The sequence below is a fragment of the Herpailurus yagouaroundi genome, unplaced genomic scaffold, assembly GCF_014898765.1.
Source record: "Herpailurus yagouaroundi ecotype Mexico unplaced genomic scaffold, PumYag 142, whole genome shotgun sequence".
Classification (NCBI taxonomy): domain Eukaryota; kingdom Metazoa; phylum Chordata; class Mammalia; order Carnivora; family Felidae; genus Herpailurus; species Herpailurus yagouaroundi.
The window spans coordinates 28,420,592-28,440,402 of record NW_024412397.1 but is presented as its reverse complement, the minus strand read 5'-3'; the positions used below and the strand labels follow the sequence as shown (position 1 = coordinate 28,440,402).

The window sequence follows — 19,811 nt, the reverse complement described above, 5'->3', positions numbered from 1 at the left end:
GTCTAGACTGGCTATGACTTAAGAAACAGTGTCAACCCTCATTATCTGTAAGCTTATTGTCCCATTTAGGATATTCCCTGCTACCAAGGAAACTCATAAACTCTTACTGCAGGCAAAGAATGCAAATAGTATTCTAATATGGTATTGACACAAACAGGATTGGATATAGTTCTGAAGGTAAGAGGTAATGATGAGCCCAGATGCCAAGGGTCTAACCTGAATTCCAGCTAACATTTCCGACTGCCTGGTGGGCATCTCCACGTGGGCAGCTTGCCAGAGCCTCACATTGAAATTCCCCTATGACTGAATATTGGCAAGATGATTATAATCACTGAAGTTCACGAGAACGTGGGGGAACATGCACTTGTCCTCCAACTCTGTTTATGTTTGAAGGTTTCTTTAACTAAAAAAGTTTTTTAAGAAGTCACTTCCTGAACAATAGCTTCTTGGACATAAGCAAGTATCAACTTTAGGAAAATCAAGTTATTATTCTATAAAGGGGATGCTATTCAACGGTGGATGTTATATATTAATGTACTTTTTAAAGGTTGAATATAACACTATTACATTTTAAAACTTTTTATCATGTAGAACTTCAAACATAGATAAGAACAGAGAAAATAGTATAATGAATGCACATGGACCCTTCACCAGCTTGAACATGTATCAATTCACAACCAATTCTGTTTTATTATATCCCTACCAACTCATCTACTCCCTAGGATATTTTGAAGCAAATACATTATTTTAATTGGAAACCTTTTAGTATTTAGCATACTTGGTATATATGTAGTGTTTATTATATTTTGTATTTATGTAGCATATAAACAGTAGATTTTATGTGATTTTTATTATAGAATACTTCGCATGGACAGAATCATAGAGAGCAATATAATGAATACATACCTATTGACCACCTCGCTTTGTCAACAAGTTAGGCCATATTTGCCTCAGATTCTGTTTAAGCCCCTTGTGTGCTTTCTCCGAACTCGATCCCCTTCTTCCTTCCCCACAGATAACCATTCTCCTAAACTTTATCATTCCTGTGCCGGCTTTTCTAATATTTGTGCGTCTATAAAATGCATATGATACTGCTCTGCACGTTTTTATACCTTAAAAAGGGGGACTTATTCTAGGTTTTTCCATGAGAGTGTGGAGTCACAGAAGTAAAGCAGAAAAGAGTGTTTTAGGAAGGGGATAGTGACCCACAGTGTTAGACAGTAGACACAAGCCACATAGGATCAGGAACTGCAAAGGCCTGCTGGACCTCACACCACAGAGATGTCTGGTTCCTCAGCGAGCAGCAGCAGGGGTGACAAACCCCAGATGCAGCAGGCTGGGACAGGCAGGGGCAATGAGCATGTGAAGACAACTCCTTCAGGAAGCCTGGCTGTGAAGAGAGGAGAGGGCAGCAGACAGGAAGCAACAGCCAGTACCAGTAGGTTCTAACACCAAGAATGAGCTGAGTTGTCCAAACAATGGTATAAGAAGTTCACACTGAAGGGAGCTTTACACAGGCATGAGGGAAAGACAGCTGGATGATGGGATCTTGAGCCCAGATGGCGGGATAGGATCTTGATAAGGCAGGGGCAGCCCCTTTTCAACTAACAGGAGAAAAGGAGGGGAGGGGGGTGTAGATCAGTGATTCTCAGGCTTGAATTTGCCTAAGAAGCACCAGGGGACTTATAAACAGTACTGCACCTATTCCAACAGTTTCTGTTCAGTAGGTCCAGAGTTGGTCTGAGAATTTGCATCTCTATCAAATTCCCAGATGATACTGATGCTACAGGTCCCGGGATTTCACTTTGAGAACCACTGGTAAGAAAAACTATAGACAGGCTAAAAGAAACTTGAGGAAGTTTCCAAGTTATGTCTTTATTTTCTCCAGGAAATTGTAAGTGAGGTCACATGCTAAAAATGAAGCAGGAGGTAATGGTGAAATCAAAGGTGTAAGGAGAGTAAGAACTTCTTTTTTTTTTTTTTTATGTTTATTTATTTTTGAGGGTGTGCCAGCAGGGGAGGGGTAGGTAGAGGGGGCGAAGGATTCAAAATGGGATCTGTACTGACAACAGAGAACCCAATGCCTGGCTCTCAAACCTCGAGCTCATGACCTGAGCTGAAATCAGACGCTCAACCGACTGAGCCACCCAGGTGCCTGAGTGAAAACTTCTAGCTCACCTTCTATCTTCATTCTCCTTATTGGATAGCAAGTTCAGGCAAGGCTCTTGAAAGATAATTATTTAATCACCCATTAACTGATTCAGCTATTTCATATTTGCACTAACCAAACGTTGGAGGAAGTCCTTGAACAGAGTCAGACACAACGCTCAGGACTGGGACGGGGCAGAAAGATGAGGCTTGGAGGAAAACATTCCAGTTCCATCCATCCTATACTTACATTTCTGATTTCTAACTTGGCCTCAAGCAATTCTATGAGAATTGGGGCCCTGTAATAAGGGAGTGGTGCATTTCTGGCAAAGTGGACTCCCCAAATTCTTGGAGGAAGACCCATCCCCTCCTGAGCAACCACCAGTTCTGGTACCTCACAGGCCTTGATGTGCTCGATCTGCCAGTGTTCGCGGACTTTGTCCAGAGTGTAGATGTGCATCATGTACGCCTTGTCTGCAGTGGAGGGGAAGGGCCTGGGTTCAGAAACCAGGCAGGAGCAGGGTGCGCAGACCCACTGCCCAGCTCACCCTGGATGACAAACGACACTCGCCAGGGTCACACTGAGCTCACAAGACCCCATGGAGCTCTGAACAGTGGGAGGCCATATCCATCTCTCTCTCTCACAATATATTTGTGAAATAAGCACTTTCTTTTTAGACATTAAACCAAGCCAAGTAAGAAATGTTTCAAGGGGAAGAAAAAAAAAAAGGAAATGCTTCAAGGAAGGAGAACAAAGGCTGACAGGAACTTCAGCCAGAGTTCTCTTGAGCTAATTCAACCTCAATAGCTTCCACCCATTTCCATTTTCAGGAAGATTAGACAGTGAGAGGTGCAGAGAACTACCAAGTGACTTTGGTTTTGGGTTTAGAGACTTCTTAAATGACCATGGTCACAAGAGGCTTGGCTCCTGCAGAATACTCTGGGATCAGAAGGCTTTGCAAACACCTGGCTTGGATCTCAGGTTTCAGCCATGACAAGGCCTTGCAACTTGGCTGTTTCCTTCATAGCAGATAAGAGTTATCAGGGCTGAAATGGGCTTTTAAGACAGATGTTCCTAATAAATCAGAATGAGTACCTGCTTACAAAGCAGCTGTCACATGACCTCCGCGCCCCCCCCGCACCCCCCCCACCATCACCATTTAATTACAAGTACGGCTCAAGCAGGCAGTGGCCAGAAACAGCTGTCTCATTTTCCCAGGTTCTGATATACCTTGTCTCCCTCCCTGTCCTCCCTTTCTCCCTTCTTCCCTCCTGCTTTCTTGTTAATCCCACTGTCTGTCCATACATTCTTGTATGATATATAAAAATACCTTTCCCGACAGATTCAGCATAATGTCAGCCCCCTCCCCACAAGGCTCCCCCATCCCTGGGAGCAGCCCCCTCACCTGAGTCTTCGACTGCAGTCTTCGAAGTTGCCAGTTTCATGAAAAGCTGTGAGGACACATAAAGAACAAGAGAACATGGTATCCTAAAGACATAACCCCTGCCCTCTGGTTGCTGACAGTCTTCTACCAGATTACATAAAATTGATAATGTGCCCAAGCCTGAGGTGGCCTGGCTCCAAAGAATACTTCAGTCTTGAAGAAAGATGAAAAAACCAAAACCCTCTCCCCTACTTCTTATCATCCTGTTCCCTTCCCCCACGGCCACGCTTCTCCAGCTCCTCCCGAACCCCAAAACTGTGACAAGGGACTTTCTGGGCCAGAGGATCCTGACAGCCCAAAAGCAAGATATTGCCAGGGACTTAGGATGCACGTCCATTTTTCATTAAGATTAGTAATTGGCTTTAGTTTCAAATACATAAAGCTCAGATTTTTCAGGCTGTCGGCTCTCCCAGGTACCTTTTCTTGCTGCTTCGGGTTCACCACATTGGCGCTCCGGTGGACAGCCTGCTCTGCTTCGTCTTTGTCCCGGCATTTCTGCACATAGGTCTTCTTTGCCTTTGTTGTTATGTGCCAAAAGAGGACCAAAACAGGTGAGCGGAACGTGAGCCTGCAAAGCAGCAGCCCCAGCCCGCCGAGCCCAGCAAAGGACAGGGCGCTCTGGTCAGTGCCGTGATCACCGCCAGACGGTGGGCACCCTGGCAGCAAAGGCTCCTTCTTATCTATTTGTGGAAGGGCTCTTTAGCCCTTTTCCAAACTACGCGTGTGGTGGCAGCCTGATCAAGGAAATAATAACTCCAATTCGGCAAACACAAAGTATGTGGGCTTTAAAAACTGGAACAAAAGATGGGATTTGAAATAGGCAAAATCAAAATATGTATATAACTGTAAGGTGTATAATCTAGGGGGACCTGGGTGGCTCTGTCGGTTAAGCGGCTGACTTCAGCTCAGGTCATCGTCTCATGGTCCATGAGTTCGAGCCCCGTGCTGACACTCCAGAGCCTCAAGCCTGCTTCAGATCCTGTGTCTCCCTCTCTTGCTGCCCCTCCCCCGCTCACGTTCTGGTTTTCTCTGTCTCTCAAAAATGAATAAACATTAAAAAACAATTTTAAAAAAAGATGTGTAATCTAACGTTTATGTAACATAACCCTCAGAACTTAGATGCCATCACTTGACCATAGTAATTGTAATTATGCCTCAATATTCTAATGCATCCACCATAGCAGGTGACAAGGGCATGGATCCCATCAATTCTGTCACTCAAGCATAGCCATGTTCCTTTTTGATTTAAAAAAATCTGTTTGAGCTAGTTTATTTTTTTATTTTTATTTTTAAAGTTTATTTTGAGAGAGGGAACATGCACGGGAGTCGGAGAGGAGCAGAGAGAGAGAGAGAGAGAGAGAGGGAGAGAATCCGAAGCAGGCTCCACACCAGCAGCGCAGAGCCAATGTGGGGCTCAAACTCATGAACTGTGAGATCATGACCTGAGCCAAAACCAAAGGTCAGACACTTAACCGAGCCACCTCGGTGCCCCTGTTTTAACTAGTTTAAAAGTAGACCCTGGTCTATCCTGTGCTGTCATCACTACCATTAGTATGAAAACAGTTCTCAACTATATAGTTAGCAAATCAAATAATTTTCTGTTTCACCTACTGACGCAAAGACTTAACTTACTCAAACAAAGCAAAGCTGTGAGTCAGCTAATAAATAAGAATGTTGTTCCCCCCCAAAACTGCTTCACCAAGAATGAAGACTCCTTTGCAGAGATGGTTTGTGCAACTCTCGGCATCCTCTGCAATTCAGATGAGGTTAACCTTTCAGTAAACAACCATACAATTCTCTATATATGCTACACACACATAGAAGTTTCATAATTTTTCATAATTGTAAGCACAAAGATATTCATGCAGCAAATTCCTTTTGTAACAGTATGTGATAGACATTTTTCTATGTCAAGCATGATCCCTGTAGCTGAACATTTTTTTTTAATGTTTATTTTTGAGAGAGACACAGAGAGTGAGCAGGGGAGGGACAGAGAAGAGAGGGAGACACAGAATCCAAAGCAGGCTCCAGGCTCTGAGCTGTCAGCACAGAGCCCGATGTGAGGCTCGAACCCACGAACTATGAGATCATGACCTGAGTTGAAGTTGGACGCTTAACCGATTGAGCCACCTAGGCACCCCTGTAGCTGAACATTTTAAAGGTTGTAAACACACACACACACACACACACACACACACACACACGCCATAATTTTAACTATCTCTCTATCAGTGGACACTTGTTTCCCATTTTTTATAACATAAAAATATTCTGATTTTGTTTTGGGTAGTATGAATTTATTTATACGGGTCAAATTCCTAGAAGTGTAATTGTTTGGTAAAAGAATATGTATATGTGCAACTTCCTTCCAAAATGACCACACCAACTGGTACTCCCACCAGCAGTATATGGAGTAAATTTCCTCACTTTCACCAACACCAAGCTTGAACAATATGCCTGACCTTTTCTAATATTAGAGGAGAAAATGTCAGCATAAAGTTGTGTTATTTGTATTTATTTCATGACCACTAAGGTGGTATGTCCTTTCTACTTCATGTCTTTTACCTGCTTTCCTATTGGAGCATTCCATATTTTCATTGAGTTTTTTTCCATTGTTTTTTTTTTTAATGTTTATTTTATTTTTGAGAGAGAGACAGAGGGTGAGTGGGGGAGGGGCAGAGAGAGAGGGAGACACAGAATCTGAAGCAGACTCCAGGCTCTGAGCTGTCAACACAGAGCCGGATGCAGGGCTCGAACCCATGAACCAGGAGATCATGACCTGCGCTGAAGTTGGATGCTCAACTGACTGAGCCACCCAGGCACCCCTTTTTCCATTGGTTTTTAAGAGCTCAGTCTATATTAGGAACACTAACTGGCTATCAGTTATGTAAGTTACAAATATTTTCCCCCATTTGTTGTCTCTCTTTAAGCCATGTATAAGGTATTTTTTCTTTTGCTCTAAAGTAGTCTTAAATTTTAATGCTGTCAGTTATCAATCTTTCTCTACCCTACTTTATTTTTTAATATGGCATATTAAATATTTTTTCTCTGTTGCTACATATTCATAAAGGTCATATAACTAATATTTCTCCATTTTTTAGTCACTAAATAATTTACAATTTTCATTATTTTAAGAGTGAATAAGTTCATGCCTTTGCTTTTCCTTTTTGGGATGATTTCCTAAAGATAGAGTCTTAGATTCTTAGTATAAGACTGAGGGGATATGATCACATTTATGGTTCTAAATAATTTTTTTAAAGGTTATACATACAAGCTTTTGAAAAGATGGAAAGATGTAATTTTCCCTATTCCTCCACATAAGTACAATTAAAAACTCTGGACACTCTGTATAAAACAAACATAAGACTCTGAAAGGTGGAGAGAAGGCAGATTGGCTAGCAACCCTGGTCTGAGAAGGGTGACCCACAAGTAAGTTCTCTTGGTTTTTTCTTTGCCTCATATGTCACAGACTGAGTGCCAAAGAAGCAGGCAACCAAGAAGTGGCAATGAGCAAAAACAAGAAGTCCCAACAAAAACCTGCCCTCTCTAGCCAAAAGACCAGGAAAGGGACAGTCTACCAGAAGAGAAACCTTGAGAAAATAACCATTCTACTGCAGCCAAGCACCACCTAAAAAAACTGTGGCCTGCCCCCCATACATCCAGCAAAGGATAAGCAGGGAATCTAGACTTCCACTCTCACCAAGCTATAACAGGATGCCCAACTTCCCTGCCAAGATGGTTTCAGAGAAGGGCAAATAGGGAACTGGAACCTTCATTCTTACTGGAAGATAACAGCCCTACACATAGTGTCAGTGGAAACCATGTGGGCAACCTGGAATTCTACGACCCCTGCCTGGCAGTCACAAGGTGCCCCCTCTACCTGCTGGGGTGGTGTCAGAGAAGGTCTAGTGGAGGATCAGAACTTTAACCACCTCTCTGTAGTAACACAGCCACACAAACCCTGTGATTTCAGTGGAGGCCAATGGGAGAAACCTGGATGTTTACCCCCATAAAGGAGTAATGAGGCAGGGGACCTCACTGTCCCCTGCTAGAGGTGTCAGAGTAATCCAGCTGAAACAGAATGTTTAAATAAGATCCAGAGTCTTGTAACATAATACTTAAAATGTCCAAAACCAAATGACTATCACTAATCATACCAAGAACGAGGAAGATCTGAAACTGAATCAGAAGGCTTTCAATAGATGCCAACATCAAGATGACAGATTGTTAGAATTATCTGACAAAGATTTTAAAGGAGCCATCATAAAAATTCAACAAGCAATTACAAAAACACTTAAATGAGAAAATAGATGGTTTGGGCAAAGAACTAGAAAAGTTCAGCAAACACATAAAAGCTATAAAGAACCAAATGGAAATTTTGGAACTAAATAAACACACTAATGAAAATTAAAAACTCAATGGATGGACTTCAGAATGGAAGAGATAGAAGAAAGAATCAGTGAAGTGGAAAACAGAGCAATAGAAATTACCTAATCTGAAGAACAGAGAGAAAAACAGGCTGAAAAAAATGCATAGATGGGGCACCTGGATGGATCAGTGGGTTAAGTGTCCAACTCTTGATTTCAGCTCAGGTCATAGTCTCACAATTCCTGAGATTGAGCCCTGCATGGGCTCCATGCTGACAACATGGAGCCTGCTTGATATTCTCTCTTGTCCTCTCTCTCTGCCCTGCCCTGCTCATGCTCTCACTCCCTCTCTCAAGAAAAATAAATAAACTCAAAATAAACATATAGAGCCTCATGAACCCTTGGGACCATAACAAAAGATCTAACACATTCATGTCCTTGCAATCCAAGGAAAGGAAGGTGAGCTAAAAAACTACTTGAAGAAATAACAGCTGAAAACTTCCCAAATTTGGCAAAAGATATAAAACTACAGATTCAAGAAGTTGATCATACCCCAAACAAAATAAACCCAAAGAAATCCATGACACTACATATATAGGTGAACTTCTGAAAACTAAAAAAAAAAAAAGAAAGAAAGAAAGAAAAGAAAAGAAAAGAAAAGAAAGAAAGAAAGAAAGAAAGAAAGAAAGAAAGAAAGAAAGAAAATATCTTAAAACAGAAATGACACTTTACCTACAAGGAAAAACCTATAACCAGGGAAAACAGCCTTTGACACTGAAGGGGAAATCAAGATATTCTCAGATGAGGAAAAACTAAAAGTATTTGTCAATAGTAGACCATCCTGAAGATGGCTAAACTCTCTAAGCAAAGGAAACTATAAAAGAAGAAACGCTGGAATATCAAGAGGAAAAAAGGACACAGCAAGCGAAAAATAAGTTAATACAATAGTCTTCCTTTTTCTTGAGTTTTCTAAATCATTTTTGATAGCCGAAGCAAAAATTATAATACTAGCATGGCTCTGCAGGCAGGTAGAAGAGACAGTTAAGAAACTTGTATTTCACTAGGGTTTTATCTTGAATTGTGAGAAACCTTGTCCCAGATTGCTCAAAACACAGAAAGTCTGGGAACAACCATGTATGGACCAATGCTATTTCTGCAGTTACACTGACATCATTCCCTATTTCTCAGTTGCTTTGGAGGTGCCATGCATCACAGAAAAAAAATGACGCGGAGCAGACTGCATATGTCATCGACATTGGTGACATTTTCTTTTTTAACTGGGTTACCACACACCATGTCACATAGAACATCATGATGATACTTCTGTACAAATATGGAATCATGGATGTTTCAGTAACAGAATTCACTGTGTCCAAAGTGAACAGATTTAGGAAAGCTAGAGGGAGGGCCCTCGCAATTTATCTTAGCTCTGTCTTGTTGTGTGTGTGTACGTGTGTGTGTGTGTGTGTGTGTGTGTGTGTGTGTGTGTGTTTAATTAATTAATTTATTTATTTTTATTTATATATGAAATACATTGTCAAATTGGTTTCCATACAACACCCAGTGCTCATCCCAAAAGGTGCCCTCCTCAATACCCATCACCCACCCTCTCCTCCCTCCCACCCCCCATCAACCCTTAGTTTGTTCTCAGTTCTCAACAGTCTCTTATGCTTTGGCTCTCTCCCACTCTAACCTCTTTTTTTTTTTTTTTCCTTCCCCTCCCCCATGGGTTCCTGTTAAGTTTCTCAGGATCCACATAAGAGTGAAACCATATGGTATCTGTCTTTCTCTGTATGGCTTATTTCACTTAGCATCACACTCTCCAGTTCCATCCACGTTGCTACAAAAGGCCATATTTCATTTTTTCTCATTGCCACATAGTATTCCATAGTGTATATAAACCACAATTTCTTTATCCATTCATCAGTTGATGGACATTTAGGCCTTTCTCTGTATGGCTTATTTCACTTAGCATCACACTCTCCAGTTCCATCCACGTTGCTACAAAAGGCCATATTTCATTTTTTCTCATTGCCACGTAGTATTCCATAGTGTATATAAACCACAATTTCTTTATCCATTCATCAGTTGATGGACATTTAGGCTCTTTCCATAATTTGGCTATTGTTGAGAGTGCTGCTATGAACATTGGGGTACAAGTGCCCCTATGCATCAGTACTCCTGTGTCCCTTGGATAAATTCCTAGCAGTGCTATTGCTGGGTCATAGGGTAGGTCTATTTTTAATTTTCTGAGGAACCTCCACACTGCTTTCCAGAGCGGCTGCACCAATTTGCATTCCCACCAACAGTGCAAGAGGGTTCCCGTTTCTCCACATCCTCTCCAGCATCTATAGTCTCCTGATTTGTTCATTTTGGCCACTCTGACTGGCGTGAGGTGATACCTGAGTGTCGTTTTGATTTGTATTTCCCTGATAAGGAGCGACGCTGAACATCTTTTCATGTGCCTGTTGGCCATCCGGATGTCTTCTTTAGAGAAGTGTCTATTCATGTTTTCTGCCCATTTCTTCACTGGGTTATTTGCTTTTCGGGTGTGGAGTTTGGTGAGCTCTTTATAGATTTTGGATACTAGCCCTTTGTCCGATATGTCATTTGCAAATATCTTTTCCCATTCCGTTGGTTGCCTTTTCGTTTTGTTGGTTGTTTCCTTTGCTGTGCAGAAGCTTTTTATCTTCATAAGGTCCCAGTAATTCACTTTTGCTTTTAATTCCCTTGCCTTTGGGGATGTGTCGAGTAAGAGATTGCTACGGCTGAGGTCAGAGAGGTCTTTTCCTGCTTTCTCCTCTAAGGTTTTGATGGTTTCCTGTCTCACATTCAGGTCCTTTATCCATTTTGAGTTTATTTTTGTGAATGGTGTGAGAAAGTGGTCTAGTTTCAACCTTCTGCATGTTGCTGTCCAGTTCTCCCAGCACCATTTGTTAAAGACACTGTCTTTTTTCCATTGGATGTTCTTTCCTGTTTTGTCAAAGATTAGTTGGCCATACATTTGTGGGTCTAGTTCTGGGGTTTCTATTCTATTCCATTGGTCTATGTGTCTGTTTTTGTGCCAATACCATGCTGTCTTGATGATGACAGCTTTGTAGTAGAGGCTAAAGCCTGGGATTGTGATGCCTCCTGCTTTGGTCTTCTTCTTCAAAATTACTTTGGCTACTCGGGGCCTTTTGTGGTTCCATATGAATTTTAGGATTGCTTGTTCTAGTTTCGAGAAGAATGCTGGTGCAATTTTGATTGGGATTGCATTGAATGTGTAGATAGCTTTGGGTAGTACTGACATTTTGACAATATTTATTCTTCCAATCCATGAGCAGGGAATGTCTTTCCATTTCTTTAAATCTTCTTCAATTACCTTCATAAGCTTTCTATAGTTTTCAGCATACAGATCCTTTACATCTTTGGTTAGATTTATTCCGAGGTATTTTATGCTTCTTGGTGCAATTGTGAATGGGATCAGTTTCTTGATTTGTCTTTCTGTTGCTTCATTGTTAGTGTATAAGAATGCAACTGATTTCTGTACATTGATTTTGTATCCTGCAACTTTGCTGAATTCATGTATCAGTTCTAGCAGACTTTTGGTGGAGTCTATCGGATTTTCGTGTGTGTGTGTGTTTAAATAGATTACTTACGGAAGGCTCTTACAGTTTGTAGATCCTAAAACATGAAGGGCTCACTCAGTAAAATAGGTAAGAAACCAAGATTCAAAATAGTCACAGGGGAAAAAGCTAACATCCAACAAGATAAATGGCATGTGATATAGACACTTTTGTGTCTTGGCCTGAGATATTTCAATTGACTTGTAGACATTCCCAGGTTACCAGAAAGTCACCATCATTTTCTTTCCTCTATCTTGTTTCATCCTCCGTCTTTCCAAGGCCTTAAAAAGCAGGAAAGTCAAACTTCTAAAGGTTGTTTTCCCAAACCACTGCACTAGTCCATAATATTATTGAAGTACTATTTTCAGGAATATGCTCCTACACAGCACAGGATTTCAGAAAATGTCACCATGGGAAAAAAAAAAAAAAAAGCAATAAACTGAGACTCACATCCATAGTTTTCTTGAACTGTAAGCTCCTTTGTTTATGGGCAGCATCCATTATAAGCTCTGTCTGTGAAGAGAGGACAAGCACTATTAATAAAAAACAAATTACTGTTAATGCCAGCTTATCTTGAGGAATAAGTGTTCAATGTGGATTACCTCACTTAGTCCTCACACACCCAGAAGGTAGATGTGCTATTTATTACTCCCTTTTTACAAACAAGGAAACTGTAGCAGAGAGGCTGAACAACCTGCCCAAGGTCTTACGGCTGCTCAATGGTAAGGCCCGCCCTTGAACTTGGGCAGCGACTGTTGAGAATCACTGATCATCCTTGGAGCTGTCTCCTCCGTAAACCTGGAATCAATGAACTTAGGTTTCAAAAAAGATTTAAAAACCTTTGTTAAGGCACCATTCATATTTTAAAAGGGGTCTTTATTCTGTAAGCCTGTGTCAGCACAATAAAATTAGGGACGCATAAATATTCACTCCTCTTGTATCCACCAATAACACACCCTAAACCAGCAAGGAGCCAGGGCAGTATGAAGAGAAGAAATGTTTGTAGGACAACTAAAAGAAGGTATTCTCCCAGCTAATCCCAGCTAATCCAGGAAAGGTAAACTACTCTGCTGAGTTCACTTGAGAGCAATTTCTTTGTCGTGGCTCTGATATTAACCCTTTCATTACTCAAAATAATGGTGCTAATAGTAAAAATGTATGTCTCAGACATAATAGTAGTTGCCATTTATCAAGCATTATTATGTGCTAATCAGTTTTCATGCATCCCAATAACTGTAAGTACTCTTATCCCCATTTTTTTGACAGTAAACTGAGGGGGATTAATTTACCCAAGCAAGTAGTAGAGTTGGGATTTGGGCACAGCCTGACTCTTGTGCCCTTGTTCTTAATCATTACCCTCACCTACCATTATCCTTATGATAGCTCTATAAAATCAAACGGGTATATAAAAAACCAAGAGGTGCAGTAATTCAAAATGAGCTATGGCATTGCTCTCGTGCAAGATGACACAATGCAAAATAATAACTCTGAAAATAATGTTCAAATGTGGTTTCTCTTTCTTCTGGAGAATTACATTTTTGTCTGTTACCAACACAAACATGGCTGGATGGATTTTCAAGATATCTGGATGGAATGTTTGGGATGGTCTGACTTCAAATATAAGCTTTGTGGAATACATGAAATTCTGTTGGGGATCCCCAAGGGGCCTTCAGAGAACTGAACAGCCATCTTCCAGCCCAGCTAAAATCGAGGAGTAAGAGGTGGGCCATGCATCTGCTAACAGTGAAGATCCTGCAGACACAGAGAACAGACATGAGCCCCACATGCAGAGTCTCATGGGAAGGCCCTTGTCATCACAGACAGGAAGCTGTGTGGTTCACATGAGTGCCTAGGTACCTCTACCAGGAGGAGGAGCTGGGTTTATTTATTAATGGTTCCTGATTTCCCCAAACTCCATGGAGCAGATCACTCAGCACTATTGGTCTGTCCTGTGGTCTTTGCCAGTCCAAAAATATATATTGCCTTTCTCCCAGTTTGGGAGCTGCCACTATTTCATAGTTTATGGACTCTGCCAGGCCTCCTTATGTCCAACTCACACATAACACCTGCTTCCAGCTCCTCTCAGGTGGTTACAAAGTTCTATTAGACCTTTTCCCTTCATCTTCCTCTCTACCTTGGAGGATCCCTGGCACCTGTATGAGAACAGGACCCTAGAGAGAGAGAGAGAGAGAGAGAGAGAGAGAGAGGTAGTCTGGCTCTAACCTGACAGTTGTGAGCCCTGGGGGCCCAAGAGGTGATAATTGCTCAAAGCCATTCAGTGACACCAAGTCCAGATCTGTCTGTTACCCCACTTTGATTTAAGTCTCCTCATGTCTGTATTCACTTATAGAATGGCCTATTCTTGGCAGGTCTTCAAAGGCCAAACCCAATGGAAATCTAATTGTCTTATTATTGATAACACAAAGTAGTACAAGAACTATCACCTCTGCTCTAGGGTGGGGAGAAGCAGAAGGGAGGGGCAAAGGAAGAAGAGATATGTAAATGATTCAAATGGCCCTGCAGTACATGACTGAAATAGCTGCTTTGGTGGTCTGTCTGTCTGCATTCACGCCATTAAAGCTGTAAGCGTCACTCCGTGTAACCAAGGACGTTCCTTTCTTTGGAGATTTCTCTCTACACAGGCAGAGCACCATTCTGCCATGCTCATCCCAATGTCAGCGGAGAGGGCAGAACAGAATGTAGGCACCAGAGGAGAGTGACTGACCGTGTGCTGTCCCTGTCAGCCTGGCACATTCTGGGCCGGGGAAGCAACCTCAGTACCCTAAAACGCCAAGACTCCTGAAAGTGGCTCCTAAGAGCCCCCCCAACCTGGCCAACCCTCAGGGATGACAGCCTGTCCCTCATCATCCTCACCTGTACTGTCACTCACTCTGGTGCTTGTAGCCTCAGGGTCTGCCCCCAAGACGCCTCCCCCACCTCACTGATAAGGTTAGGAGTCCCCACTGCAGGTGAGGTGGCACCTTCATCTCCCCTAGTATTTAATGCTCATCACGCTTTATCATGATGACTATGTCACATCATTCTCTGGCCATGCTCTACACTCCATGAGGGAAGGATGACCATGTCTGTATTGTTCACCACCCTCAGAAATCTAGTTAAGTGAGTAGTACACCACTAACTTCTGAGCTATTCTACCTGCCGTTCCCCTTCCCCAGTTTGCTAAAAGGAACCAATGGTTTTCCTTGATAAGTGGAAATGGCTCCATTTCCAGAAAGTGGAAGCCCAAAACATACAGTGAAAATGAGAAGTTAGCATTGACACATTTTCTCCCAAAGTTTGTTTTAAAAAAAAGGGGGGGGGGCATCTAAAAACAGAAGTGGTACAACCCAGAGTTCACTGTGACACGAGTAACTAGAAATTTATTAATAAATTTCAGACTTCTTCAAGAAAGCTCAGAAGGCATTTTCTTCCTGTAGAGAGCACACAGAATATAGAGAACTTGGATGACAGCAATGAGCTGAGCACAGGCTCCTTTATTACTTAACAGAATTCAGAACACATTCTTCCAGTTATGAGAATTTCATCTTTGTAACTTGTTAGGAGGGGAAGTTTCAGAAGCCTTGCAAAATTAACAAAACTCTCCCTGAAATGACTAAGGCTACCAAAGGCACTTGGAAACATGAGGAAATGACTTTCTGCTCATCTTACTGGAAAACATATGCATATAGACTCTGTTAATTTTGCCCCTGAAAAATTATTTCTCTAGGTAGGTGGGCAAGGCTGGCAATGTCAGGTCAAAACAATTTGACTGTCTAATGGGTGGGTATATGTACATATTATTTCTGCTCTGAAAAATATTTGAGGCCAGATGCACCTCTCAAACCTGATATACGAAGTGTGAATGTGTGTGAAACCACTGATCTGGTATTCCTTAAATGTTAGTTTCCACCTTTTATTCCTAAGAAGAGGCATAGCTTTAAGAGCAGCTCATGAGATGACCATAGATGTAAGGCAGTCGGGCTCTTAAGTCCGCCATCCACTCCAAATGCCAGCTGGTCACCAAAGGCTGGAATTAGACTCTGGCTTAGAACCATAGGCAAAGTTTCTGAAAATGGCATATGGGTAGAATCAGCCTTAAGAGCTGGACCTTTTTTGGATACACACACTATAAACAATGATCTTCAGATAGTCAAGGACCAGGATGAGAACGGATTTCCAAAAAGCTCATGCAAAGATGTCTGGGGAGACCTGGGTGGAAATCTTTGGGTGCCAAATAAAGAAGAGCTGGTCCCCCATGTGAAGCTGACGTTCCAACCTTATAGACCAGATGTAAAAAAAATAAATTCTAGAAGAGCTCTAGTTGGCTGTCAGGCCAACCTGAATGTATAAGTCATTTAGGAACAAGATAGAAGGGAGTCAGAATAGTCACTGGTCTCTTCTAAGGAACACTTTACTACTGTATATCTGAAATTCTTTTCTTGATCCTTGTAACTTTTCAAACATTCGCCAGTTTTATTAACTCTTGTTACGCCCATCTCCTTCCATGTAATTGGACAGAGTAAATTCCATCAATGAAAAACAGCCTATGCACATCTGCTTTGAAGACAAAAAGGACTTGGATTTCCCAGGGCCTCAGTTTCCCAATTTGTAAAATAGGGTGGTTAGACTACATGGTCTCTGGGAGAATGTGAGTCTTCTCTACATCTTACCCTTCCCTTACTGCCTTCTCAAGGAGGAGGAGTGTGGTCTGGGAGTTCGCCAGGTTAAATGCCCTAGACTCTACCAAAGACAGGGTTTCCTCTTGCCAGTCATAGTCTGAATAGTGGCAGCAGATATGAAAAGAAGAAGACAGGCCAGACCCATAAATCCTGGGAGAATTCAAAGAGAACTGGCCTGGGTGCAAATGGGTACAGAGACAGAACCATCTAGTTGGGTCTCCACATGGTTTCCCAATAAATAATCTCATAGGTTAAAAGAGGAGCATGGCTGCATGAAGGCGAGTGTGAGCCAAGGAGTTTGATGAAAAACAAGCCTGGAGTTTTCTGCCACGGGAAAAGCAACGTCTTAACATATACGCAAATCCAACCTTTTTCCGTTGTAGCTTTTGCTTTTCCCTGAATTCTTCCATCTTCCTGGCCTCTTCTCTTAGAGTCTGGGCAAGCTGAATGTGACATTGTGCCACACTGTCTACCTCTGCAAAAAAAAATTTAAAAAAACATAATAAACAAGATCTACATATGTCTGAATTGAAATATACAAAACCACACAAAACTTATCTACAAAATAAAATACTGGAACAAGTGGTAAAATTAACCTACCTCACTTGGTCACCAACATTTATCAACCCCCTCCATGTGCCCTGCCTTGCCCTGACCACCAAGACCAAGGCTAGCAAATCTTTAGCTTAACCTCCAACCACTAACTGTTACTAACCTAGTGTGTCCCCAGAACTGGGGAGAAGAACAGCCGAGGCCCCAGCTCATGGAGCTTACATGCTGAAAGATGTCACTGAACCCACTACAATTTCAAATTCGGTATTTATTTCTCATTAGGTGACTCTAACAGTCTTTCCATCTCTAACATTTTCTGAACCTGAGCATCTATAAGAAAGGTCACACACAAAAATTATGGCTATCAATAATTATTTCTAGACAGAAAGGTTATTGGTGATTTTTTCTTCTTATTTTCTAAGATCTTTGCATTGACTACGGTTTACCTTTGTAGCAGCAAAAAAAAAAAAAAAAATCTTACTTTACTTGTTCTAAGAAAACAAATTGAAGCATGACTTTAAGGCTAGAAAGACGGACAGATCTGACCTAAGAAAAAAAATTAAACTTGTGTGTGTCAAAATAACTTTGAAAGGTTCCAAGAGACATGACAAATTAGAAAAATATTAGCAATTTATGTAACAGAATAAACCGCTATATTAAAAGAGTTTTCACAAGCCAAAAGAAAAATATATACATTCCAGTATAAAAAAATTAGTTAAAGAACATGGCATTTTTTAAAAGATTGGCTAAATGGCTAATAAACATTTGAAAATGTATTCAACCGTAAAGCTATTGGAAAAAATGCAAAACCCCAACCCCCAGAGATGTATAATTTTTTACTTTTCAGTTAGGGAAAAATTTTTAAATGTGAAAATTCTTCATATTGGCAAGCATGGGTAAAAAATAGCACTTTTGGTGGGGGAGAAGTCAGTACAACCTTTCTGGAGGAGGTCTGGCATTTTATAAGACCAAAACTTTCAAATGTGAAAGAATGAGGCAGATCTATATGAACTGAAATGGAAAGATGCTTGGGAATGCAAGCTGGTGCAGCCACTCTGGAAAACAGTATGGAGGTTCCTCAAAAAAACAAAAATAGAACTACCCTACGACCCAGCAATTGCACCACCAGGCATTTATACATGGGATACAGGTGTGCTGTTTCAAAGGGACACATGCACCCCATGTTTATAGCAGCACTATCAACAATAGCCAAAGTATGGAAAGAGCCCAAATGTCCATCGTTGGATTAATGGATAAAGAAAATGTGGTATGTATGTGTGTGTGCGTGTGTGTGTGTGTGTGTGTGTATATATATATAATGGAGTACTACTTGGCAATCAAAAAGGAAATCTTGCCATTTGCAACTACGTGGATAGAACTGGAGGGTATTATGCTAAGTGAAATTAGTCAGAGAAAGACAAAAATCATAGGACTTCACTCATATGAGGACTTTAAGAGACAAAACAGATGAACATAAGGGAAAGGAAACAGAAATAATACAAAAACAGGGAGGAGGACAAAACAGAAGAGACTCATAAATATGGAGAACAAACTGAGGGTTACTGGAGGGGTGGCGGGAGAGGGGATGGGCTAAATGGGTAAGGGGCACTAAGGAATCTACTCCTGAAATCATTGGTGCACTATATGCTAACTAATTTGGATGTAAATTAAAAAAAAATAAAAAATAAAACAAGTTAAAAAAAAGAAATAGAAAGATGCTTAGATAATATTGTTGGGAAAAACAAATTGTAGGATATAGGTATAGTATGATCTCATTTATACAAAAACTCACATGTGTGTGTCTGTGTGCAATTTAAGAGAGAGAAAGAGAATTGTAAATGTGTAGGAAAAGGTCTGGAGAGATATATCCCAAACTGTTAGCATGATGAAACCATTGATATTTTCATTTTAAAAATGACTTAAAAACAAATGATCTGCTCTCACTCACCCCACAGATTCTGAACCACTGCCATGGTATCATCCTATTTTTTATATGAATTGATACATTTACATGTGTTTAACTGCATAAAAATATCTGGAGTCACATTCACCAATAACTGCTTATCACTAGGAACTGAAAGTCTAGGTACTTACTATCTTCTTGATAGTTGTCTCATTTGAATGTTTAAGATAAATATGTTTTTTTTTTAATTTTTTTTCAACGTTTATTTATTTTTGGGATAGAGAGAGACAGAGCATGAATGGGGGAGGGGCAGAGAGAGAGGGAGACACAGAATCGGAAACAGGCTCCAGGCTCTGAGCCATCAGCCCAGAGCCTGACGCAGGGCTCGAACTCACGGACAGCGAGATCGTGACCTGGCTGAAGTCGGATGCTTAACTGACTGCGCCACCCAGGCGCCCCAGATAAATATGTTTTTTAATAAGAAGGAAATAAAACTATTCGGGGAGGGTAGAAAGTAAGTCAAGTAACAGCAAGTACATAGGCTTAGGAGACCCAGCCTAGACTGAAGCTCCCTTGGGCCCCATGGTTAGCCTTGCAGGGCATATAAAAAACATGAAACATAAACATTTCTACCTTGAGAAATGTATTCATTGGTGAGTTAAAGAGGGAAGAGAACACCTTCCATGGAAAAGTTAAGATGAATATCTGTTTAGCTAACATTTACAAACTTCTAGAACCAGTCAACTAGCTACAGAAACACTTAAGCACATACATACAATGCCATGTTAAAATCCTTAGCTCGAAAGCAGCAAGTATTGTGAAGAATAGAAAGCCTTAAAGGCAGTTTCTGAGTAACAGGACTGGGGACTCTTAGAACTGAACAGGAGGGTGCCTAGCTGGCTCAGTCGGTAGAGCCTACAACCCTTGATCTCAGAGCCGTGAGTCTGAACTCCATGGTGGGAGTACGAATTACTTTAAAAAGGGGAGCCTGGGTGGCTCAATCAGTTAAGTGTCCAATTCTTGATTTCGGCTCAGGTCATGACCTCACAGTTCATGAGTTCAAGCCCCGCACTGGGCTCTGCACTGACAGCATGGAGCCTGCTTGGGAT

General features: G+C 41.3%; 1 protein-coding gene across 2 annotated transcripts in view; it reads right to left on the bottom strand.

The window, feature by feature from the left end:
* PSTPIP2 (proline-serine-threonine phosphatase interacting protein 2) overlaps positions 1-19,811 on the bottom strand; it is an 80,865-nt gene that overhangs the window by 8,241 nt on the left and 52,813 nt on the right. The window contains exons 5-9 of one of the 2 annotated variants that reach the window (XM_040478931.1): positions 16,616-16,722; positions 12,019-12,081; positions 4,011-4,109; positions 3,555-3,600; positions 2,543-2,622 (exon numbers count right to left, since the gene is read on the bottom strand). In XM_040478931.1, the coding sequence (XP_040334865.1) occupies positions 2,543-2,622; positions 3,555-3,600; positions 4,011-4,109; positions 12,019-12,081; positions 16,616-16,722 (395 nt within the window). The remainder of the gene's footprint in view (positions 1-2,542; positions 2,623-3,554; positions 3,601-4,010; positions 4,110-12,018; positions 12,082-16,615; positions 16,723-19,811) is intronic. The other variant, XM_040478932.1, reaches the window with a different exon arrangement.